At 44.9% G+C, this 26,011-nt stretch overlaps 1 protein-coding gene across 7 annotated transcripts in view; it reads left to right on the forward strand.

The window, feature by feature from the left end:
* Nucleotides 1-26,011, forward strand: part of ANO1 (anoctamin 1) — a 196,289-nt gene that overhangs the window by 60,449 nt on the left and 109,829 nt on the right. For 5 of the 7 annotated variants that reach the window (XM_056527583.1, XM_056527585.1, XM_056527586.1 and 2 more), the window contains exon 3: nt 22,491-22,823. In XM_056527583.1, coding sequence (XP_056383558.1) covers nt 22,491-22,823 — 333 coding nt within the window. Of the gene's footprint in view, nt 1-1,218; nt 1,346-13,529; nt 13,670-22,490; nt 22,824-26,011 lie in introns of those variants that run through there. The other 2 variants (XM_056527589.1, XM_056527588.1) reach the window with 2 other exon arrangements.

The raw sequence follows: 26,011 nt of genomic DNA on the forward strand, positions 1-26,011 counted from the left end.
AAACATATGCTGCTCTGGACAGTTCCTAAAATGGACAGAGATGTCAGCAGAGAGCACTGTGGTCATGATGTCAGCAGAGAGCTCTGTGTTCCAAAAAGAAAATAATTTCCTCTGTAGTATTCAGAAGCTAATAAGTACTGGAAGAATTAAGATTTTTTTAATAGACGTAATTTACAAATCTGTTTAACTTTCTGGCACCAGTTGATTAAAAAAAAAATTTCCACAGGAGTACCCCTTTAAGCCCTAGAAATGTTTCATTTATACAGTTATCGCTTGTCTGAGCACTAGTAATCATGGAATAATACATAAGATGCTTCTGCCAGGGATATAGAATTTAGCGCCAAAATCAGTTATTTTGTCGCAACAGTTGGCAAACAAATCCAATATGGTGGCAACAAAAAAATACTTGGCAATTTTGGCAGGAAAAAAAAAAACAAAAGTGGCAGGAAAATGTACTCGCACATTTTTAAAGCACCACAAGAGACCTTTGCAAATGTGAGGAGGAAAAATAAAGGTGTAATTATTATAGCTGGAACAGAAATTAGTAATTTTTTTAATTTCTTCCCCATTGATGGTGAGTGTATAACTTACATGTTCCTTAAAGGGGTACTCCGCCGCTCAGCGTTTGGAACAAAATGTTCTGAACGCTTAGAGCCGGCACCGGGAGCTCGTGACATCATAGCCCCGCCCCCTCATGATGTCACATCTCGCCCCCTCAATGCAAGTCTATGGGAGGCCGTTGGCTGTCCGGGCATGCTGGGTGTTGTAGTTTTGCAACATCTGGAGGTCCGCAGGTTGTAGACCACTGTCCTATACTTTACATTGCACGGATCCCTCAACAAACGATGGTTTCAACAAACGATGGTCCATTTGGAGCGGATTACCATCGTATGTTGAGGGATCACTGTATCTAGCTGTACAGGTAATGAGAAGACCCTGTGAGCCTGCAGTAATGCCATCTGCATCTAACACTGAAGGTGCCCACTGGCTTGTAAGTTGCAGTAGATGGCAGTGCCCGCCTTGGACAATGCTCCTCAGGGTGGTTCAGGGCAGGTCCGGCTGTAAATGTGAATTTTTCGGCTGACACATTTATTTCCAGGGAGTCTCCAGGAGCAGCAGAGCTGGGTGTGTGCACAGTACTGACTTTGTGTAGCCATGTAGGATGACTCGCCTGTAGTAAGTGTAAACGGTTTGGGTTTGGGAAGGTGTTGGGTGACACCAGAGCCCACCCACTCCTGGCTGATCTCGCTCCGTTTAGGTTTCCTACACTCACTTCTCCGCATAGTCCTAGAGTCATAAGGAAGAGAACAAGCAGTAGCCCTGCACCCCAATGGTATCCCTAAACGTAAGTATTCTCTATACAGTACTCGCCGGCCGCAAGGCTCTTTAGTTACATTTTTATTTCATATTTTAATATTCCTTTGCGTCGTCGTATCTCCCTTTTTTACAGTGTGTTTTAGATGTAAGTTTAACTATTTTTGGAATTTTTATTTTTTCCACCCCCCTGTGGATTTATTTATTTTTTTGTTTTTTGCGCCAGTAGGGACTTGTTGTGTAAAGACTGTTTTGACTGGTTTGTCTATGTATCCAGAAGTTTTCTAGAGGGCTGATAGACCAAATAGGTGACACTATGGGAGACCTATAGTCATGCTGGAACTTATGGTTCTAGAGCAGTTGGGTTAGGATGGGGAAACAAAAAAATTATATATAGATGTGTGTGTGTGTTTTATATGTATGTATATCTGATATATGTGTGTGTTTTATATGTATGTATATCTGATATATGTGTGTGTTTTATATCTATGTATATGTGTGTGTTTTATATGTATGTATATCTGATATATGTGTGTGTTTTATATGTATGTATATGTGTGTGTTTTATATGTATGTATATCTGATATATGTGTGTGTTTTATATGTACGGTATGTATATGTGTGTGTTTTATATGTATGTATATGTGTGTGTTTTATATGTATGTATATCTGATATGTGTGTTTTATATGTATGTATATGTGTGTGTTTTATATGTGTGTTTTATATGTACGGTATGTATATGTGTGTGTTTTATATGTATGTATATCTGATATATGTGTGTGTTTTATATGTATGTATATCTGATATATGTGTGTGTTTTGTATGTATGTATATGTGGGTGTTTTATATGTATGCATATCTGATATATGTGTGTGTTTTATATCTATGTATATGTGTGTGTTTTATATGTATGTATATCTGATATATGTGTGTGTTTTATATGTATGTATATGTGTGTGTTTTATATGTATGTATATCTGATATATGTGTGTGTTTTATATGTACGGTATGTATATGTGTGTGTTTTATATGTATGTATATGTGTGTGTTTTATATGTATGTATATCTGATATGTGTGTTTTATATGTATGTATATGTGTGTGTTTTATATGTGTGTTTTATATGTACGGTATGTATATGTGTGTGTTTTATATGTATGTATATCTGATATATGTGTGTGTTTTATATGTATGTATATCTGATATATGTGTGTGTTTTGTATGTATGTATATGTGGGTGTTTTATATGTATGCATATCTGATATATGTGTGTGTTTTATATCTATGTATATGTGTGTGTTTTATATGTATGTATATCTGATATATGTGTGTGTTTTATATGTATGTATATGTGTGTGTTTTATATGTATGTATATCTGATATATGTGTGTGTTTTATATGTACGGTATGTATATGTGTGTGTTTTATATGTATGTATATGTGTGTGTTTTATATGTATGTATATCTGATATGTGTGTTTTATATGTATGTATATGTGTGTGTTTTATATGTGTGTTTTATATGTACGGTATGTATATGTGTGTGTTTTATATGTATGTATATGTGTGTGTTTTATATGTATGTATATCTGATATGTGTGTGTTTTATATGTATGTATATGTGTGTGTTTTATATGTATGTATATCTGATATGTGTGTGTTTTATATGTATGTATATCTGATAAGTGTGTGTGTGTTTTATATGTATGTATATCTATGTGTGTGTGTGTTTATGTATGTATATCTGATATATGTGTGTGTGTTATATATGTGATATATATATATATTTTTTTAGATATACATATAAAAATTTCTTTAGATACATATGTGTATATGTAGCTAAATAAATTTTTATATCTATATCTAAAAAACAAAAAAAATATATGTTTAGTTTTTTAGATATACATATACAAATTTCTTTAGCTATATATATATATGTATCTAAAGAAATTTTTATATGTATATCTAAAAAAAAAAATATATATGCAGGAACTATAGTCTAGACCAGTGTTTTCAGGCCGAAGTGCCTCCAGTTGTTGCACAACTACAACTCCCACAACGCCTTAGGCTGTCCGGGCATGCTGGGAGTTGTAGTTTTTCAATAGCAGGAGGAGCACTGGCTGGAAAACACTGGTGTAGACTGACACAGGCAGAGCTGTATGCATAATGTAGCCATAGAGGGGTTTTGTGTTACAATATGGTAAAATAAGTCTGGGTTCACACTCTGTTTTTAGTTTTCATTCAACGTATATATAGGTTTTATATGCTTGAAAAGGGAAACAAAAATGTATGTTAACAGGTGCTAAAATCACATGTTACTTTATGCCGTACGGTTTCCTATTAACTTACATTGTAAAAAAAAAATTCAAAAAAAGGTATTTCATTGTATACGGTTTCTAGTGTATTTTTATTTTTTTTTGGCCGTACACTAGTGTTTTTTTTTATTTATTTATGCAGTAAAAAAAATATAAAAAAAAGGTCCAATTGATCATTTCGAAGGGATCGGCTGATGTATACGATCAAGTTGATGGCAAATGTTGGGGGTAAATGAGGATTGGGCATGTTTTTTTATTTCAGCTTCCTTGATCTTTTGTAACTGGAGATAAGCAGCTGCCGGAGGAGTATGGCAGCAGCTTATCGCCCGTCTACCATTAAAAATGAATGCACTCTTGGGTGTTTGGTTTAACACTCTAATGTAAATAAGGATGGAACATCCCCAAAGGAAGAACTTCAACATTGGTGAAGTAGAACTCTCAGTGTAAGGCTGGGGTCACATCTAGTTTTTCCCAATACGGGACCGTATAAGGCTGGGGGGAGCTAAAACCGGGCGCTCCCGTATCCCTGCCGTATGCTGCCCGTATGTAATGTATTTCAATGAGCCGACCGGAGTGAAGCGGTTGGCTCAGTTTTGCCCGTATGCGGTTTTCTTCCGGACCTAAAACCGTGGTTGACTACGATTTTAGGTCTGGTAGAAAACAAAAATGAGCCGACCGCTTCACTCCGGTCGGCTCATTGAAATACATTACATACGGGCAGCATACGGCAGGGATACGGGAGCGCCCGGTTTTAGCTCCCCCCAGCCGTATACGGTCCCGTATTGGGAAAAACTAGATGTGAACCCAGCCTAACATTGTCAGATATACAAAGCCAGTAGGGGGGGGGGCACCATTTCGCTTAAAGGGGTACTCCTCCGGTGGAAAAACATTGTTTACAAATCCAATTGTTCCAGAAAATGATACAGATTTGTAAATTACTGCTATTTAAAAATCTTAATCCTTCCAGTATTTATCGGCTGCTGTATGCTCTAGAGGAAGTAATGTAGTTAGTTTCTGTCTGACCACACTGCTGCCACCTCTGTCCATGTCAGGAACTGTCCAGAGCAGGAGCAAATCCCCATAGCAAACCTATACTGCTCTGGACAGAAGTATTAGCAGAGAGCACTGTGGTCAGATTGGAAAGCACTACACAACTCCCTCTGTAGTATACAGCAGCTGATAAGTACTGGAAGGATTAAGATTTTTATATAGAAGTAATTTACAAATCTGTTTAACTTTCTGGAACCATCTGATTTGAAAACAATGTTTTTTCCACCGGAGTACCCCTTTTAAAGCACCCCTGGCAAGGAGAGGTATAGGAAGCCCTCACTTTTATAAATGGCACCTGGTAGGGAGGTGCACAGCTCCTGATTTTACACTGGGGTCCAGAAGCTTACTTATATCTATTTAGGTCATGGCATATAATTTATAAAATACACACGTGTATGGGCACGCTTGAAGCCTACTGATCAATTTCCAGTAGATGGTGGCCTCCCAATGGCAAATATCGGGGTGAAGAAGGATCAGGCAATTGGAGTTCAATATGCCTCATCCTTTTATTCATGGAGAGATAATACATCACCGAAGGCGAAAACAGATGCTTAAAGGGGTACTCCGGCGCTTAGACATCTTATCCCCTATCCAAAGGATAGGGGATAAGATGCCTGGTTGCGGGAGTCCCGCCGCTGAGGAACCCCGTGATCTTGCCCCCCATTAAAATCTGTCCCCGGAGCGTGTTCACTCCTGGTCTGATTAGTCGATCACGGGGCCGGAGCGTTGTGACGTCACGGCTCTGCCCCCGTGTGACATCACGGCTTCGTCCCTCAATGCAAACCTATGGGAGGGGGCGTGACAGCTGTCACGCCCCCTCCCATAGGTTTGCATTGAGGGGCGGAGCCGTGACGTCACATATGGGGGCGGAGCTATGATGTCACAATGCTCCGGCCCCGTGATCGACAGTAATCAGACCCGGAGTGAACACGCTCCGGGGACAGATTTTAATGGGGTGCGCCGTGCAAGATCACGGGGGTCCCCAGCGGCGGGACCCCCGCGATCAGGCGTCCTATCCCCTATCCGTTTGGATAGGGGATAAGATGTCTAAGCGCGGGAGTACCCCTTTAACAGAGTACAATGTGCACGTGTGTGGGGTGATTGCTCATTCAGCCGAACATCTGATATGTATGGGCATCTTTAGACAATAGACATCACCATCCACATACAGATACTATATGTATTCAGTATTTCATCGTGTTCCATCATGAACATATTGCTTCTGCTCTCCTCCTTCGTTTTGGAAACCTCAACTTTGGGACAGGTCCCATAGTGTGGTGTGGTGACCCAGTACAGGAGTTGCACCCCTGTACCCTTGCTGTCCTGTCAGGCGGACTCTATTGCAGTGTCCCCCTAGTCCCCCTTTAATCTGTGTATCATAAATGGTTAACAAGTGCTTCATGCTATGTATGAGAGTGCCGGTATAATGTTATATACCTTTAAAATCTTGTTACCAAGTCTTTTAACCAGGGAAGGTGTCAGTGATCAGGTGACTTGTGTGGTGACCTATAGGACTCCCCAAAAGACCTATATAAACCAAGGGAGGAGCTAGCTTAGTGAGATGAGTCTGAGGAGCAGAACAGTCAAGACCTGGAGAGAGTGTCTGGTGTCCTGAAGAGACCCAAGGCCGACCACGCAGCCACGCTTCCACTATCCAAGTGCCCACAGGTGAACGTCAAAGCCTGGTAAGCTACACAAGGGGGGGAAGTCTAGTCAGTTCTAGTCAAGTCATTCAAGTCTGTCTAAATTCAGCGTGGGTCTGTAGCATTCTGTCCAAGTCCTCTACAAGTTCCAGCGAGCCCACGAGTCTCTTAAGTCATTGGTCAGCTACTTGGGCCTAACTGAGCTGTAAAGACTATTCCATCTGTCCGCCTCAGTAAAGCTGCCGTTGTTCCGTAATTTGGCATCGGAGTCATTATTTGCCCTGTGCCTAGCCCAGGATCCAGCGGCCATACCTCAGGTAGTGCAGAGGTTAACCACGCCCTGGCGTCACGAATACAAGGGGTTAAAGGGGTATTCCAGGAAAAAACTTTTTTATTTTTATCAACTGGCTCCAGAAAGTTAAACAGATTTGTAAGTTACTTCTATTAAAAAATCTTAAAGGGGTACTCCGGTGAAAACCTTTTTTCTTTTACATCAACTGGTGGCAGAAAGTTAAACATATTTGTAAATGACTTCTATTAAAAAATCTTAATCCTTCCTGTACTTATTAGCTGCTGAATACTACAGAGGAAATTCTTTTCTTTTTGGAATGCTCTCTGATGACATCACGAGCACAGTGCTCTCTGCTGACGTTATTATAATAATGCTTTATTTATTGTTGTCCTTAGTGGGATTTGAACCCAAGTCCCCAGCACTGCAAGGCAGCAGTGCTAACCACTGAGCCACCATGCTGCCCTTAGCATACATCTGCTATGCACGGTTGCTAAAATGGACAGAGATGTCAGCAGAGAGCACTGTGCTCGTGATGTCATCAGTGTTCTAAAAAGAAAGGAATTCATCTGTAGCATTCAGCAGCTAATAAGTACTGGAAGGATTAAGATTTTTTTAATAGAAGTAATTTACAAATATCTTTAACTTTCTGCCAACAGTTGATTTAAAAGAAAAAAGGTTTTCACCAGAGTACCCCTTTAATCCTTTCAATAATTATCAGCTGCTGAAGTTGAGTTGTTGTTTTTCTGTCTGGCAACAGTGCTCTCTGCTGACATCTCTGCTTGTCTCGGGAACCGCCCAGTTTAGAAGAGGTTTGCTATGGGGATTTGCTTCTAAACTGGACGGTTCCCGAGGCAGGTGTCATCAGAGAGGATTTAGACAGAAAAGAACAACTCAACTTCAGCAGCTCATAATTACTGAAAGGATTAAGATTTTTTAATAGAAGAAGTAATTTACAAATCTGTTTAACTTTCTGGAGCCAGTTGATATATATAAAAAAAATTTTTTCCTGGATAACCCCTTTAATGCCATAATAACGTCTGCCCTCATCACACCCTCACCACAGTGGTTGCAAATGGAAAAAGGACCAAGTAAAATTTTCGGTCTACAAACCTCTTCTAAATGTGTTGCTGCAACTTTTTCAAAACTTCTGAAAACCCCGCTCGGATTCTCTTCTGACTTTTTTGTTATGAAATCTTCCGTTTCTTATGTCTTATCAGGGGCCAGAAGAAGGTCCTGAACAGCCGAGATGTAGGGTAAAACTTTTCGCAATACTTAGAGGAAGACAGAATGTCCCCACTGATAAGAAGCATGTGGCCACTCGCTGTTTCTGGAAGGCCCAGACATAATAGGTCTTTGGGTATTTGCTCCTATTATGTCTTCACTTGATTCCATAGAAATGCCATCCATTAAAAGTAGGGTTTCCACCTGGCCGGTATTTTGGCCACCCTGCCGGTGTTATTATTTAACAAATACCGGCCATTATATCCAACCAATCTTCCAACTCCTGGAATGTTGCACTATAACCTATACCAGTGTTTCCCAACCATAGCACCTCCAACTTTTGTAAAACTACAACTCCCAGCATGCCCGGACAGCCAACGGCTGTCCGGGCATGCTGGGTGTTGTAGTTTTGCAACAGCTGGAGGCACCCGTGGTTGGGAAAAACTGACCTATACTATATACTACTATATATAGTCCAACATGCCGGGAGTTGTAGTTTTGCAACAGCTGGAGGCACCCCTGGTTGGGAAAAACTGACCTATACTATATAGTCCAACATGCTGGGAGTTGTAGTTTTGCAACAGCTGGAGGCACCCCTGGTTGTGAAATACTGACCTATACTATATACTACTATATATAGTCCAACATGCTGGGAGTTGTAATTTGGCAACAGCTGGAGGCACCACTGGTTGGGAAACACTGACCTATACTATATACTGCTATATAGTCCAACATGCTGGGAGTTGTAGTTTTTGCAACAGCTGGAGGCACCCCTGGTTGTGAAATACTGACCTATACTATATACTACTATATAGTACAACATGCTGGGAGTTGTAGTTTTTGCAACAGCTGGAGGCACCCCTGGTTGTGAAATACTGACCTATACTATATACTACTATATAGTACAACATGCTGGGAGTTGTAGTTTTTGCAACAGCTGGAGGCACCTCTGGTTGTGAAATACTGACCTATACTATATACTACTATATAGTCCAACATGCTGGGAGTTGTAGTTTTCGTTTTGGGCAGCTGCTGAGTCACAGGCTGTATCAGGGCATGCTGGGAGTTGTAGTTAGAAATTAACTGCGAGTCATCAAAACAAAAACGGTACTGTTAAGCTACAGATCGGGGTGCAAAAAAATGAGCCCTCATACATGCCGTAGGGGTAAGAATAGGACAAAATTTCTCCCGCATATGTGTATCCTGTGATGTTACGCATATATAATTAACTCCTTAACGACGAAGGACGTATATTTACATCCTCCGCCGGCTACCGCGGGGTGGACCCCGCGGCATATCGGGTCGGTCCCGGCGGCCATCAACGTCCGGGACCCGCCGCTAATACAGGACATCACCGATCGCAGTGATGCCCTGTATTAACCCTTCAGATGTGGCGATCAATGCTGACCGCTGCGTCTGAAGCGAAAGTGAAAGTATAACGGCTGCTCAGTCGGGCTGTTCGGGACCGCCGCGGTGAAATTTCGGCGACCCCAACAGCTTACAGGACACCGGGAGGGACCTTACCTGCCTCCTCGGTGTCCGATCGACGAATGACTGCTCCGTGCCTGAGATCCAGTCAAGCGCCGATGACACTGATCACAGGTGTGGGGGCTATAACACTGCAAAAAAAAAAGTGTTACTAAAGATCATTTAACCCATAACCTAATAAAAGTTTGAATCACCCCCCTTTTCCCATAAAAAAATAAAATAAAAGTGTAAATAAAAATAAACATATGTGGTATCGGCGCGTGCGTAAATGTCCGAACTATAAAAATATATAATTAATTAAACCGCACGGTCAATGGTGTACATGTAAAAAAATTCCAAAGTCCAAAAAAGCGTATTTTTGGTCACTTTTTATACCATTAAAAAATGAATAAAAAGTGATCAAAAAGTCAGATCAAAACAAAAATGGTACCGATAAAAACTTCACATCACGGCGCAAAAGATGAGCCCTCATACCGCCCTGTACATGGAAAAATAAAAAAGTTATAGGGGTCAGAATGACATTTTTAAACGTATAAATTTTCCTGCATGTAGTTATGATTTTTTCCAGAAGTGCGACAAAATCAAACCTATATAAGTAGGGTATCATTTTAACTGTATGGACCTACAGAATAAAGGTAAGGTGTCATTTTTACCGAAATATGCACTGCGTAGAAAAGGAAGCCCCTAAAATTTACAAAATGGCGTTTTTTCTTCGATTTTGTCGCACAATGATTTTTTTTCGGTTTCGCCGTGGATTTTTGGGTAAAGTGACTGACGTCATTACAAAGTAGAATTGGTGACGCAAAAAATAAGCCATAATATGGATTTTTAGGTGGAAAATTGAAAGGGTTATGATTTTTAAAAGGTGATGAGGAAAAAACGAAAATGCAAAAACTGAAAAACCCTGCGTCCTTAAGGGGTTAATTATGCAAATTAGCATGGGCAGTATCTTTCTTTTTTTTTTTTTTTTTTTTGCAAGAAAGGTGACAACCCTAATTACAAGACGTCTTTAGTGTAACACATTTATGTCTTGAGTTGTAAGCGGATACGAGGGGGGTCAGACCTGTAAAGAGGGTTATGCAAGTTCAGCGTCTTTGTACCTTCACCGTGTCCGCATTGTATATCACACTTGTATAAACTATGGTTGGGTTTGTGTTCTCTAGATGAGACAAGGTCGCTATCGCGTCCCGCGATACAACTTTCACGCTTTGTTTAAACATTTAACCTGCGGGAAATTGATGGGTTTATTCATAATGTCATATTGAACAATTGAGCCGGGATCTGTGGTCGTATTGTGTTTTTATGGTGTAGGCAAAATGTAAAATCCAGACTACTACAACTAATCCGCTATCTACAGGAATGTGTCCTTAGCCCCCATCTACAGATCTGGCCAAAAATTGCTATTATAATTGTGGTAGAGAGTATGATGCAAAGGGCAGATGTTGTTGTTACCTTAGGGGCAGATGGCATTATCCCATTGTATTTGTGACGCCAGGGTGTGGTTTAGCCTAAAAGCACCCGAAGGTATACCGCTGGATCCTGGGATAGGCACGGGGGGCAATAAAGACTTTGACGTCAAGTTACGGATAACTGTAGCTTTACTGAGGGTAGACAGGTGGTAAAGTCTATACTGTTCAGCCAGGGCCCAAGGAGGTGACCAGTGACGCAGAGACCTTAAGGGCTTGCTGGGACTTGTAGCAGGACTGGACAATTGAATGCAGACCACGCTGACTTGACAGATGACAGGGACTGACTTGACTCATAAAGCTGTGACTTTATCTTACTTGACTTGATGGTGGCTGCAGGACTGGACTTTGAGGTCTCCAATACTCTGGACACACACAGACTAGACAAGACTGCACTGGACCTCAGCAGAGGAGAGAGAGAAGCTCCATCCAGGGCTTATATGGGGGAGACTAGCAGGGAGCCCATAGGTCACTCTTGGGGTCACCTGGTCACTGGTACCTCCTGGGTAACAATCACATGACATAACTCTTAAAGATACAGCACATTTTATAATACAATACACTGCAGAACATGTGTACAGGGGGGAAACAGGGGCAAGGGGCCCCCGGGGGACACTGAAGGAGGCTGCCTGACAGGACAGCAAGGGTATGGGGTAACATCTCCCATACTGGGCCACCACATAATCTTTGAGACCCATGCACCAAACCATTTAGCAGATTTGGGTTGTATGGTTCTATCATAGGGCACCCATATTCTGCTATTGGACCATACTGCACCTTGTTGTGTCATATTATGTAGGTATTGGAAAATCTGGTGCCTCCCAGAGCGCCAATTGGTCTACAAAAAGTGCGTTGTAGTGTACAAGGACCCTCAGGACCTTGTAAACACATATAGTGCTTCAGTATTACGGAGATAGGAGATTTATCAAAACCTGTCCAGACGAAAAGTTGCTGAGTTGCCTTTAGCAACCAATCAGATCGCTTCTTTCCTATTTTTTTTTAGAGGCCTTTTCAAAAATGAAAGAAGCGATCTGATTGGTTGCTATGGGCAACTCAGCAACTTTTCCTCTGGACAGGTTTTGATCTCCCCCATAGAGTATACAGTAAACCTGGAGCCATATGAGCTCAGAGCTGTGATGAGAGTTTACCATATATAATGTGTGGTGGGGTGACATGTTAGATATGGTAAAAGCTTCCTCCTCGCCTTCCCCGGCAGACGTTCCTGCAGGGATGTTGTGGTTATGAAGTTAGAAAGTCACTGTAAGTAGTCCCCTGGGCGGGAGCTATACTCACCTAGTCCCATCTTCTCCGGCTAAAAGCATGCCCCCCCCCCCAGTGTTGTTGACAGGCCTCCTCAGGGCTGCCATCAGAATCTATGGGGCCCCTTACACGGCTCAAGGCCTGCCCCCCCCCCCTTTCGAAATGATAGGGGAGAGAGAGATGGGAGATATCCAATGTAGGTATAAGGCAGCACACCAAGTAGTGTTCAAATAAAGTGCGGTTTAATATCCCATATCCAGATACAACGTTTCGGCAGTATCCCACTGCCTTTCTCATGCATAGATAGGGAGATAGATAGATAGGTAGGGAGGTAGGTAGGGAGATAGGTAGGTAGGGAGGGAGGGAGGGAGGTAGGTAGGTAGGTAGGGAGATAGGTAGGAAGGAAGGTAGGGAGGGAGGTAGGTAGGGAGGTACGGAGATAGGGAGGTACGGAGATAGGGAGGTAGGTAGGGAGATAGGTAGGTAGGTAGGTAGGGAGATGGAGAGATAGGGAGATAGAGATAGGGTGGGAGGGAGATAGATAGATAGATAGATGGGGGGAGGGAGAGAGAGGGGGGACATAAGGGAGATAGATAAGGGGGGAGATAGATAGGGGGATAGGGGGGAGAGGGAGATAAGGGGGGGGGGGGGGGGAGAGAGAGAGGGGGCGGGGGAGATAGATATGGCCTGCAACCAGTCCTGGCGTCTAGTGAGTAGGGCCCCTTTTGGGGGAGAGAGAGATAGATAAATAGATATGAGAAAGAAAGATGTTAGATAAATAAATAGATAGATATTAAAGTGTTTTCCAAACAGGGTGCCTCCAGCTGTTGCAAAACTACAACTCCCAGCATGCCCACACAGCCAAAGACATGCTGGGAGTTGTAGTTTTGCAACAGCTGAGGGCACCCTGGTTGAGAAACAATGAGATGGAGGTAAATAGTCACTATCTCATTGTTTTTCAAACAAGGTGCCTCCAGCTGTTGCATGAGATATTGCCTATTTATCTCCTACTAAACCCCTCCCCCTCTCCAGAAAGTAACTTACTATACTGTAATTGGTGGATGCTCCCTTAGGCATGGGGAGTCTTCCAATTAGCAGTGGCCACCGAGTGTCAGGGTCTTGGAGAAGGAAAAACAGATCATGTGACCCTGCTCCACCAATAGTGTGAGGGGAGGGGCGGGGCGTTCTCTCTGAGGGGAGGGGCGTTCTCTCCAAGGGGAGGGGCGGGGCGTTCTCTCTGAGGGGAGGGGCGGGGCGTTCTCTCTGAGGGGAGGGGCGGGGCGTTCTCTCTGAGGGGCGGGGCGTTCTCTCTGAGGGGCGGGGCGTTCTCTCTGAGGGGAGGGGCGGGGCGTCCTCTCTGCTCTATACTACAGAGTGCAGACAGTCAGCAGTGTCGGCCCCTGCGCTTATATTACAGGTACAACCTCCTCTGTCCCCCCCCCCCCCCCCCCCCAGAGCGATGGTGCGGGGCGGCCGTGCCCAGGGTGTCGGTCACGCTGAGGAGGCGTTATTACAGTTAGAGCAGTAGGACTATGTAGGTACCGTTCCCCCCCCACCCAGGGGACTACTTTCTAACTTCATGTCCTCACATCCTCTGCAGGCAGGAACGTCCTTGGGAATGGTGAGGAGGAATATTTTACCATAGATAACTCATTGCCACATTATACAGCTATCCCTCAACATATGATGGTAATCCGTTCCAAATGGACCATCGTTTGTTGAAACCATCGTATGTTGAGGGATCCGTGCAATGTAAAGTATAGGACAGTGGTCTACTACCTGCGGACCTCCAGATGTTGCAAAACTACAACTCCCAGCATGCCCGGACAGCCAACGGCTGTCCGGGCATGCTGGGAGTTGTAGTTTTGCAACATCTGGAGGTCCGCAGGTTGAAGACCACTGATATTGGAGGTTATACTCACCTGTCCCTGCCGCTCCGGACTGTCACCGCTGCCCTGGATGTCACCGTCCATCGCTGTCGTCGCGTCCCCGGGTGTCCTCGTCTCTCCGGCAAGGCCTCTGCTTCCCCCGGCATCCTCGCTCTCCGTCGCCGTCATCACGTCGCTACGCACGCCGCTCCTATTGGATGACGTGACGGCGTGCACAGCGACGTGATGACGACGATGGAGAGCGCCGACGATGCAGGGGATCCCGAAGAGGACGCACCGGAGCCCCGAGGACAGGTAAGTGATCGTCAGCTGACCACACGGGGCACCGTAAGCGGCTATCCGGTGGCAGCTGAAGCAGTCTGCGCTGCCGGATAGCCGTTTATGCGATGGCCCCGACATAAAAAAGCATCGTATGTTGATGCTGCCTCTGAGAGACCATCGTATGTTGAAATGATCGTATGTCGGGGCCATCGTAGGTCGGGGGGGGGGGGGGGGGTCACTGTATATGGTAAAATCTCATGACAGGATCCCTTTAAGGTTCCTATGCACCATATTTAGGCTAATGCTGGCCATACACTGTCAGTCAACTGCTTTGTCATCCAACAGGTATCTTACCCAATCCCCTTTATATACATTACATGTAGGGCTGGGCGGTATATATACCGGTTCATACCGAAATTTTTGTGCTGCACGATATAAATTTTCCCCCATACGGCAATACCGGTTTGCCCCCCCCCCCCCTTGGGAATGAATAATCAGCCCAGCGCTGCATTGTCCCCACATCGGGGAAGTAATCATATGTGACCCGCCAGCGCTGTTCTGCTCCCCCCCAATTAATGATCAGCCCAGCGGGGTACTACTCACAGATGTCACCCGCAAGCACTGCCCTCCTCCTCTTTGTTGCGGGCCACCGGTGCTGGAACTGTATACTGTACGCCAGTGGTCTCCAATCTGCGGACCTCCAGCTGTTGCAAAACTACAACTCCCAGCATGGCTGTCCAGGCATGCTGGGAGTTGTAGTTTTGCAACAGCTGGAGGTCCGCAGGTTGGAGACCACTGCCGTACGCTGTATCCCTATGCCTGGGCTGCAAAAGATAAACAAAATAAATAGAGATTAGCGAACTTACAGTAAATTTGATTCGTCACTAACTTCTCAGCTCGGTGGTTGCTGACTTTTCCTGCATAAATTAGTTCAGCTTTCAGGTGCTCCGGTGGGCTGGAAAAGGTGGATACAGTCCTAGGAAAGATTCTCCTAGGACTGTATCCACCTTTTCCAGCCCACGGGAGCACCTGAAAGCTGAACTAATTTATGCAAGATAAGAAATCAACTGCCGAGCCGAGAAGTTCGTGACGAATCGAATTTACTGTAAGTTCGCTCATCTCTATTGGAGACCACTGGCGTACAGTATAGAGTTCCAGCATCGGTGGCCCGCAACAAAGAGGAGGAGGGCAGTGCTTGCGGGTGACATATGTGAGTAGTACCCCGCTGGGCTGATAATTAATTGGGGGGGGGAGCAGAACAGCGCTGGCGGGTAACATGATTTGGGGGGGGGGGGGAGAGGGAAGAAATACCGTTATATACCGTGGAACCACCACATTTTTGGTCATACCGCCCAGCATGTGTAATCACTATACAGTACCTGCTCCTACATCTTAGTAGTTATATACAAATGAAGACAAACAGGTACCCGCACTCACCGCTAGTGTTGAGCAGCATAGGCCATATTCGAATTCGCGATACTTCACGAATATATGGACGAATATTCGTCACATATTCACTAAATTCGCATATTGGTAATATTCGCGTTATATTTTTGCATATGCTACAATTATCATAAACGAAAATTCGCATGTGCGGAAATTTGCATAAGCGAAAATTAGCAAATGCGAAAATTAGCATATGCAAATTTTCCCATATGCGAAAAATCGTACGCCAGTCTCACACAGTAGTATTAGAGCCTTCTTTAGACCACACAAGCTGGAAGCAGAGAGGGATGATCACTGTGATGTGTACTGTGAAGAAAAAATATTCGTAATTACGAATATATAGTGCTGTATTTGCGAATATGCGATATTCGCGAATAAAATTCGCATTGAGAATATTCGCGAGCAACACTACTCACCGCGAGGAAATAGCAAAACTACTCTCCTGGACTCTAGGAAATTCCCGGCATCAGGCTGGTAGCAGGGCGCTCAGAGTGGAGGCGACTGCCGGCAAAGTTTCGCGCAGGACGCGCTTCTTCCTGCGTGAAACTTTGCCGTCCTGTGCAAAACTTTGCCGGCAGTCGCCTCCACTCTGAGCGCCCTGCTACCAGCCTGATGCCGGGAATTTCCTAGAGTCCAGGAGAGTTGTTTTGCTGTTTCCCCGCGGTGAGTGCAGGTACCTGTTTGTCTACATTTGTATATTATTGAGTGACTTTGGATTTCTTGGTCCCCCGCACCCCCGGACTCAAGGGCACCAGGACTCCGCGTGGCCACCGTGACAGTCCGTTAGGCTCCTTATTATATGCTGTTATACAGCTGGGCATAGGTGTCGGTCCCTCTTTTCAGCAGTGCCCTCTATCTTGTGTTTGTCAGGATCTTAGTAGTTATACCTCTATAAAAAAACAATACTAAACTTCCTCTCTGCTGTCATCATCTTAAAAGTATAACTTCTGAGATGTAGGGTTGGGTACTTTCGTCAATGTGTCTTTCCAGATAACCCCTTCAAATCCAGAAATATACCTGAAATATATGCCTGTCCTTTCAAAAGGCTTGGCACACACTTAGCCTATGGACAAGAGTGGCACTGTTCAGATACACATGGGATGTGTGGGATATTGCAGCCTAGAATCATTCATTTAGGTCCTCCATCTATAATCTGCATTACAAGGACAAATATATTATTAATTTTAATGGACACCATGTAATGCTTTGTTTCTCCTGTGGGGGGAGCTGCAGAAGTGAACACTTGGGTTCCTGCCAAGTTCATTACTATTTAAATTGACCAAACGATCTACAGTCGGTGTCTGTACCAACCTTTTAACTTCTAATCCGTTTTCGATCAACCGTTTCATCCCAGTCTGGTGTCCATCTACGCAAGATTGCAAATTGGAGACTGTGCCCAACACAGATGTCTTGTCTTGCATACCGAGGGTTAGAATGTCTAGCCTCTTGAGGATCAGCTCTGTTTACCACCATCTAGAGGGATCACCTTCCAGTCACTAGTGTAATGCGCCTCTCCGTCTACATCTAGCTCGCCATTCTGAACTGTAGTAGAAAAAAAAGTCTTTTAAAGCTGCAGGCATCTATGCTTTACATTGCTTAACATCTCTTAAAGGGGATTTGCAAAAATTCATATCCCACTGGGGCAGGAAAAAATAGAAGAAAAAAAACTATACTTACCTATCCCTGGTCCCCCGCAGCTCCAGTTCTGCTCCTTTCAGATCTTCTGTCTTCTTCCTGCTTTGAAGATGAACACTCGGAGCAGGACCTGCTGGCTCAGCCAATCACTGGCCAACAGGACACCAGGGTGTCTTATTACAATCACTTGTCTCAGAAGAAGACAGAAGATCGGGGGCTGCTGGGAACCAGGGCTAGGCAAGTATGTCTTTTATTTTTTTACGGTCCCAGCAGGATATGAATTTTTGACAAATGCCAGATTATCACCTTAAGTAATTCATGCTCCTTGTTGGTAAGCAAACATGGTCATAAGGTGTCCATGCACCTTTATACTACAGTCGTTTGAACTCGCCACTGTTGGTGGGTTTGGACTAGGGATCGACCAATTATTGGTTTGGCCAATATTATCGGCCGATATTCATGATTTTGGACGTTGTCGGCAATTATCTTGCCGATAATGCCCCGCCCCCACGCGCACCGCACACCCCACCGCACCGCCCCGGCCAGAGACCGCCACCGCTGCTGCCCCATTGCCTCCCCCATCCCTGGTTTTATAATTACCTGTTCCCGGGGTCCGCGCTACTTCGGTCTCCTGCGGCATCCTGTGTTACGCTCTGCACTGCGCAGTGACGAGTGACCTCCTCAATGCGATGTCAGTGCGCACAGTGACAGCCCAGGATGCCGCCAGAGCCAGAAGTAGTGCGGGCCCCGGGAACAGGTAATTTATAAAACTGGGGATGGGGGAGGCAATGGGGCAGCGGCGGTGGTTGGACTAAGGACAGGATAGGTAGGGGGGTAGGACTCAGGAGGACCCCAGGACAGGCAGGGGGAGAGAAGCGGGCGGCGGCGGTCTCTGGCCAGAGGATAAGGGGGGTTGGAATCAGGAGGACCCCAGGACAGGCAGGGGGAGAGAAGCGGGCGGCGGCGGCGGTCTCTGGCACCGCAAAAGCCGCTGCAGTTCATTGATTTAAAGCGCCCACTTTAAATCAATGATCTGCAGCGGCGTCGCCGGGGGGGGGATAAATAGCCGATAACCTCCACGGAATCGGCCTTAACGTCCACAGATTATCGGTATCGGCCCTAAAAAATCGATATCGGTCGATCACTAGTTTGGACAATTAAAGGATTACTCCGTCCCCAAGACATCTTATCCCCTATACAAAGGATAGGGGATAAGATGTCTGATCGCGGGAGTCCCTGATCGCTGGGGGCCCCCGCAATCTAGCATGCAGCACCCACCTGTAAGCACTGCAGGAAGCGCTGGAGGCTCTGTGTTATGCCTCCCGACCATGGGGATGTCATGATACTCCGTCCCCGTGGTCGGGAGGCATAACACAGAGCCTCCAGCGCTTCCTGCACTGCTTACAAGTGGGTGCTGCATGCTAGATTGCAGGGGTCCCCAGCAGTGGGACCCCCGCGAGCAGCCGACCAGAGGCTGCGGTTCACTCCGGTCGGCTCATAGACATGCAGTAAATACGGTTCCCCTATACGGCTGAGTGCGGGTGCCGCGATTAAGCCCCCCCCCCCCCCCTCCTAGCCGTATACAGGAACCGTAGTTACAAATCGTAGTGTGAACCCAGCCTAAATAAGGTTTATAGCGGCCCCCAGACTCTCTCTCCACCATCAGATGATGTCAGTGGAGGAAAGGGTCAGGTGTGCTTGATTTTGCCCCTCCCTATACTAGGAGAGATAAGCCACCACTAGAGCTGTCCGGCTGCGGCTTACCCCACCTTTATAGATCACATTTCAGTGAATACAATCCACTATATAAAGTCAGGACATGCTGCAGATGTGGGAGCAAGTAGAAAATGCTCATTGAATATTTTTACACTGTATGGGAACGCTGCTTGTTAAAATCTTATTCACTTTCAATGTATCGTACTTTAGCGGGGGAATTTCAGTGAGAATTCCACAATGTTTAAGCTAATGTGGCAGGCATGGTTGTGGCGTTTGGTCACTGCGCCTGCTTATCTAATCAGGCTGCTAGTGCGGGAGATCACCGAGGTGAACTAATTACTCGTAAGTGGGCTGAGGTCAGTTCACACTATGTGCAGTTCTGATGCATTTTCATATTCAAAATGCGTTTTTTTTTTTTTTTTAGAGAAATATTGCAATAAGATGACTAAGGTGTCGATTTTACACTTTTTCATGCGCTTTCTTTACGGTGATTTGCGCAACTGTGGTAAAATAGCACACAGCAAGAAACTCAATGTGTGACTACAGCCTCACGGGAGATATATAGCTACTATGTACCAGCCTCACTAGGAACACAATAGGGATATCGCTTGAACTTCATGGACTTGTGAACTAGGTAACTCTGTATATATCCCATAGAGATAGCAGCAGCAGCAGCAGCAGCAGTATATAGAAAGGTTTTCTGCTGCTTCCAACCACAGCAATAGAGATGGCAACAATCTGGCTAGTCAACCGTGGTGCTAAATCTTAACCATACCCATACAAGTTTATCTGGGAGGCACCCATACATATTAGACAGTCATCCAGAATCGTCTGGTTTGCCCATCTTTTATTGGTTCCTTAAAGGGGTACTCGGCTGCTCAGCGTTTGGAACAAACCTCATAGCCGCGCGCCCCCTCATGATGTCATGCCCCGCCCCCTCAATGTAAGTCTATGGGAGGGGGCGTGACTGCCGTCACGCCCCCTCCCATAGACTTGAATTGAGGGGGTGGGGTGTGATGTCATGAGGGGGCGGGGCTATGACGTCACGAGCTCCCGGCTCCAGCGTTCGGAACAGTTTGTTCCAAATGCTGAGCAGCGGAGTACCCCTTTTAAAGGGGTATTCCGGGATTTTTTTTTTTTTTTTTGGACGATGCTACATGGGCTGTAAGTAGCTCATAATGTAGTGTCTGTACCTGTGTTTCATGGTAGACTTGTAATTCTTATGTGATTTTTGCCCCATGGTTTATTTTTCACAGCGTACAAAATGAGTGTTGTCTCAGAAAACACTGGTCTTTTGTATTAAAGGCAGCACATGTGTTTCAATGGGTGGGGTGGCTAATGTGAGAGAGAAATGAGACCTTACACAAGGAATCATGGGATTTGTATTTTTTAAGGGAACAAACTCCAACAGGAAATAGCCAGTTCACAAAAAGCTAGCCACAGTGTTATGGTAATCTTAAAACGTGGCCATTTAGCACCAAGACAAGTGCAGATCCTTCCTAAGCATGTCCATTACTGTCTGGCAGGTACATACTAAAATCACCTTATGGTGGATAACCCCTTTAAGACATGGGGGGAGCATTTTGTGGTCTTCAGAAACTATAGTGGGTGGCACTATAGTTTAGAAACTAGGATTACAACTCATCCACATGGATGAATGATATGATGTTTTAGATATAGACTCTAGTAATGTGTTTTGTGTACATGCGGCTGAGGATAGTACATGAAAGTACCATAGAGGTCTTCCTTAGAATCATGAGTCACTTAAACAGTCATAAAAATAGGTCAATATTGGGTTACAAGAATGAAATAGTAGAATTTGTATCATTATAGGTCAATGAGCTGAAAGGCTTGAGTCTGGTGGTGATGGTGCAGACGGTTTGGTTTTACAGAAACTCCTGTTCACTCAAAAATCGGAATGCTAGCTTTTGTAAGGCAATGTTCCAGACATCAAGCACAGATAAGAACTGATAAGAGTAGTTACGACAAAGCTGAGGCGAAAGGTGCGGACTGCTAGGCAAGCAGAGTGTGTCAATATTGGTGCACTGGGATGACCCGTCGTCGTTTTAGATTTCCCTGAATTAAAGTCGGATTAAACATATAGTAGATAGACCTGTGATTGTCGCCATGCAGAACGTCCATAGAAACTAAAATTTGTAACATCTGCGCTCCGGCCAGACACGCTGGCCGTGAGCGCTCTCTTGTCATCGCGAGACGCGCCCGCATGCGAATCCCAGCCCGTCAATCACCTCCCTGGTTTTCCTGTCCTCGCAGCCCCAGCTCCTAGGCGTGCCAGCACCTCCTAGGGCGCGCGCGCGCGCCGGAGCTCTTACTTTTAAGGGCCAATACTCAATTAATTATCAGCTCCTCTCTTTGTTCCCTGACGGATCTTTGTTACCTTTGTGCCCTAGAGAAAGCTACTGTGTTTGTCTTCCTGATATCTCTGTACCTGATCCTAGTTCCATTACCTGACCCTGCACGTGTGCCACCTGTCCTGACCTACTGCTACCTTGACCTCGCCTTGCCAGTGTCCTTTTGTGCCACTTCACATCCCAGCTACCTGTGTGGACTAGTCTTGCCGGGGGTAGCGACCTGGGTGCCGCCTGCCACAGCAAGACCATCCCGCTTTGCAGCGGGCTCTGGTGAAAACCAGCGGCACCTTAGACTCCGCTCCCTGGCACGGCTCACGTGAGCATCCATCACCTGCCGTGACCATTACACAATTTACTGCATATGTACATGTGTTATGGCCAAATCTACATAAACATGAAGGTATTTATTGATGGAGAAAATCGGTCACCCTGCAACCAATGTAGACGAGAACTTTTGATCATTTTGCCATTTTATTCTTTCCAAACGTGATTCTTTCTTTTATGGGTCTTAGCAAATGTATGACTGAAGATGACCTCCTGGACATCTTGGGAATATTGATCACAACCTGTGCAGAGGAAAAGTTGACCAGTTGCCCATAGCAACCAATCAGAGGACTTCTTTCATTTTTTAAGACCTCTGAAAAATGAAAGAAGGGATCTGATTGGTTGCTATGGACAACTGGTCAACTTTTCTTTGCACAGGTTTTGATGAATCTCCCCCATAGCCCTCAAAGCACTATTTGCACTAGGTACCTGAATGCAGCAGAGCACTCTTGGAATGGGACACCTTGAATTTTTACAAAAACCCAATACCCATTGCAAGATGCATGCCCAATTTTTGTGGCACCAACTGAAAGGAGGGGTGCAGGAACATTTTTCCCCTATCCAAAGGATGCATAAGTGTCTGATCCTGGGGGGGGGCGACTGCTGAGCCCCTAACTGTCTACTGTAGGTACCCCGGCTCTCCCAAGGAATGGAACCCCCCCTATAAAGGATAAGTAGAGAAGTGTTCCTGCTCCACTTTATTTTTCTCCAATAGTCTACTGAGCTAGTTATATTTTTTGACTGTCCAATGTTGAGGGTTTCATGACATATCTAAATTATTTCTTCTTCTTTTTTGTAGTTGTTGAATTCTCTGAGTGCCGATCAGGACTCTGCCGGTAAACACGGTTTGTGCTTCGGAGATGGACAGAGAAAAGTGGATTATATTTTGGCTTACACCTACAAGAAGTCTTCAGGCAGCAGAACACCAAGTAAAAAGTCCCTCCATAACAACTCTTTGCACACCCATCGGAGTAGTAAAGACAGTCATCCGCTTCCTGGAGGAACTGTTGACGTAGAGTATGCAGAAACCGAACCCAAGCTAGATTATCACGAGGATGACAAGAGGTTCCGTAGAGAAGAGTTTGAGGGTAACCTGATGGAAACCGGTCTGGAACTGGAGAAAGATGAAGAGGTAATTTTTTATTCTTAATTTTTTTATATTAAGTCAATTGAGAAATTATGGTTATGCAATGTTTTTGTAAAATGTTTAGACTCTTTAACATTTTTTTTGTGCTCAAATGGGAAAAAAACAGGTTTTCCCCCCATTATTCTGCACTCAATATATATCATATAAAATATAATAAAGAGAGTGTGAGGACAGAATGTTAGAAATATCTGCTAATATATTAAAAAGGAAAAACTAAAATATTGTATGGCCGTAAGTATTCAGGGGTTTCAGTACTTCATTGAAACTCCTTTGGCAGCGATTCCAGCCTCCAGTCTTTTTGGGGACTTTCTGCCATTCTTCTCTTCAGATCCTCCTAAAGGATCCTGAAAGAAAGAAAAAAAAATGTAATCTATATATAAAAAAAAAAATCTTAAATAAACTGGTGCCAGAAAGTTAAACAGATTTGTAAATTACTTCTATTTAAAAATCTTAATCCTTCCAGTACTTATCAGCTGTTGTATGTTCCACAGGTAGTTATTTTCTTTTTGAATTTCTTTTGTCTGACCACAGTGCTCTCTGCTGACACCTCTGTCCATGTCAGGAACAGTCCGGAGCACGATAGGTATGCTAAGGGGATTTGCTCCTGCTCTGGACAGTTCCTAAAAATGGACAGAGGTGTCAGCAGAGAGCACTGTGGTCAGACATAAAGGAAATTCAAAAAGAAAAGAACTCCCTTGTGAACATACAGCAGCTGATAAGTACTGGAAGGATTAAGATTTTTTAATAGAAGTAATTTACAAATCTGTTTAACTTTCTGGCACCAGTTGCTTTAAAAAAAAGTTTTCCAGTGGAGTACCTCTTTAAGACCTGTCAGGTTGGAGGGGGACTGTCGGTGGAAGCCATTTTCAGTTCTCTCCGGGCTCTGGCTGGGCCACTCAAGGACATTCACAGAGTTGTCCCTAAGCCGCTCCTGTGTTGTGTTGGCTGTGTGCTTGGGGTAATGGTCTTGCCGGAGGTTGAACCTCTGGGCAAGTCTGAGGTTTTGTGTGCTCTGGATCAGGTTTTCATAAAAGGAAAACGGTCACCAGAGTTACCATCAGTATACCAACAGGTTAGTGCGGGTGACACCGATGATAACGATACTTGCCTATCCCCGATCTGTGGTCCTGTTCTTCTGTTATCTTCCTTGTTCGGGCGGCAGACTTGGGATACGAGCAGAACTTTCTGACGTCACTGCTGCTGCTTCCCTTAGCCTGCTCCCAGCGGGACCCAGCAGAGAAGCAGCCGCGGTGATATCAGGAAGCTCTGCCAGTGCCCCAAGCCTGCTGCCCAAACAAAGAAGATAACTCTTGATGGTTCCATGTAAGAATTATGGAGGCCAATGTGGAGATTTTTTCTTGTACCTTTCTCCACACAATCCTATCTCTGAGCTCTACTGGCAGTTTTTCCCCCTCATGGCTTGGGTTTTTCTCTGATATACATGGCCACCTGTGAGACCTTATATACACAGGGTTGTGCCTTTCCAAATCTTGTCTATTCATCTGAATTTCCCACAGATGACTCCGATCAAGGTGTACAAACATCTCCGAGATGACCAAGAGAAATTCATTTCTAAAATTCATTATGGGTTAATTAGTGCAGATTTATTAGGGGGACACAGGATTTATTTTTTCTTTGGGCAGAAGGCAGCAATAGGAAAAAGTTAATAGGTCTAAAAACTTCCCGAATTCACCATATCTGTTATTTGTGCACGTTGGCACCAACCAGGAGGTTTGACCAGTTTAGACATATTTAATGCTTAGCAATTATCAAACAAAGACAACACAGAAGGTGTGAATCAGTCGGCTCATTGTTGTGTAATGTTAGGGTGGTTATTAATCATATTTCTGATGGAATTTAGAAAGGTCGCAATCCACCCACCTTGTAGATAGGCTTCACACCCGTTTCCTAAATATACAGATGAAGTACAATGTACTGCAGATAAGCTTCTTCTCACCAGGTGTGTCTCCGAATCTTGGTGCCAAGTTGTTTTTTTTTTGTCACCACATGTGGCATTATCTGGCTGACTGGTTGATCGACACCTTCGAGAATAAAAGAATCGAGTCGTTAAAAAGCCAACATCCTCAATCCTTCCCTTTTCCTGACATCATCATCTAGGGCACCCAAAATTGGCTGGTTCCTCCATCTTTTATTGGGGCTTCAAGATATGGTAACTTTGTGTGGTCCTCAGAAATTACAGTGGGCGGCATTTACACTGCTCAAAAAAAATAAAGGGAACACTTAAACAGCACAATGTAACTCCAAGTCAATGACACTTCTGTGAAATCCCACTGTCCACTCAGGAAGCAACACTGATTGACAAACAATTTCACATGAGGTTGTTCAAATGGAACAGACAACAGGTGGAAATTATAGGCAATTAGCAAGACACCCCCAATAAAGGAGTGGTTCTGCAGGTGGTGACCACATACCACTTCTCAGTTACTATGCTTCCTGGCTGATGTTTTGGTCACCTTTGATTGCTGGCGGTGCTTTCACTCTAGTGGTGGCATGGGACAGAGTCTACAACCCACACAAGTGGCGCAGGTAGTGCAGCTCATCCAGGATGGCACATCAATGCAAGCTGTGGCAAGAAGGTTTGCTGTGTCTGTCAGCGTAGTGTCCAGAGCATGGAGGCGCTACCAAGAGACAGGCCAGTACATCAGGAGACGTGGAGGAGGCTGTAGGAGGGCAACAACCCAGCAGCAGGACCGCTACCTCCGCCTTTGTGCAAGGAGGAGCACTGCCAGAGCCTTTCAAAATGACCTCCAGCAGGCCACAAATGTGCATGTGTCCACTCAAACGGTCAAACAGACTCCATGAGGGTGGTATGAGGGCCCAACATCCACAGGTGGGGGTTGTGCTTACAGCCCAACACCGTGCAGGACGTTTGGTATTTGCCAGAGAACACAAAGATTGGCAAATTCGACACTGACGCCCTGTGCTCTTCACAGATGAAAACAGGTTCACTCTGTGACAGACATGACAGAGTCTGGAGATGCCGTGGAGAACGTTCTGCTGCCTGCAACATCCTCCAGCATGACCGTTTTGGCAGTGGTTGAGTAATGGTGTGGGTTGGCATTTCTTTGGGGGGCCGCACAGCCCTCCATGTGCTTGCCAGAGGTAGCCTGACTGCCATTAGGTACCGAGATGAGATCCTCAGACCCCTTGTG

The sequence above is a fragment of the Hyla sarda genome, chromosome 6 (genome assembly GCF_029499605.1).
Source record: "Hyla sarda isolate aHylSar1 chromosome 6, aHylSar1.hap1, whole genome shotgun sequence".
Classification (NCBI taxonomy): Eukaryota; Metazoa; Chordata; class Amphibia; order Anura; family Hylidae; genus Hyla; species Hyla sarda.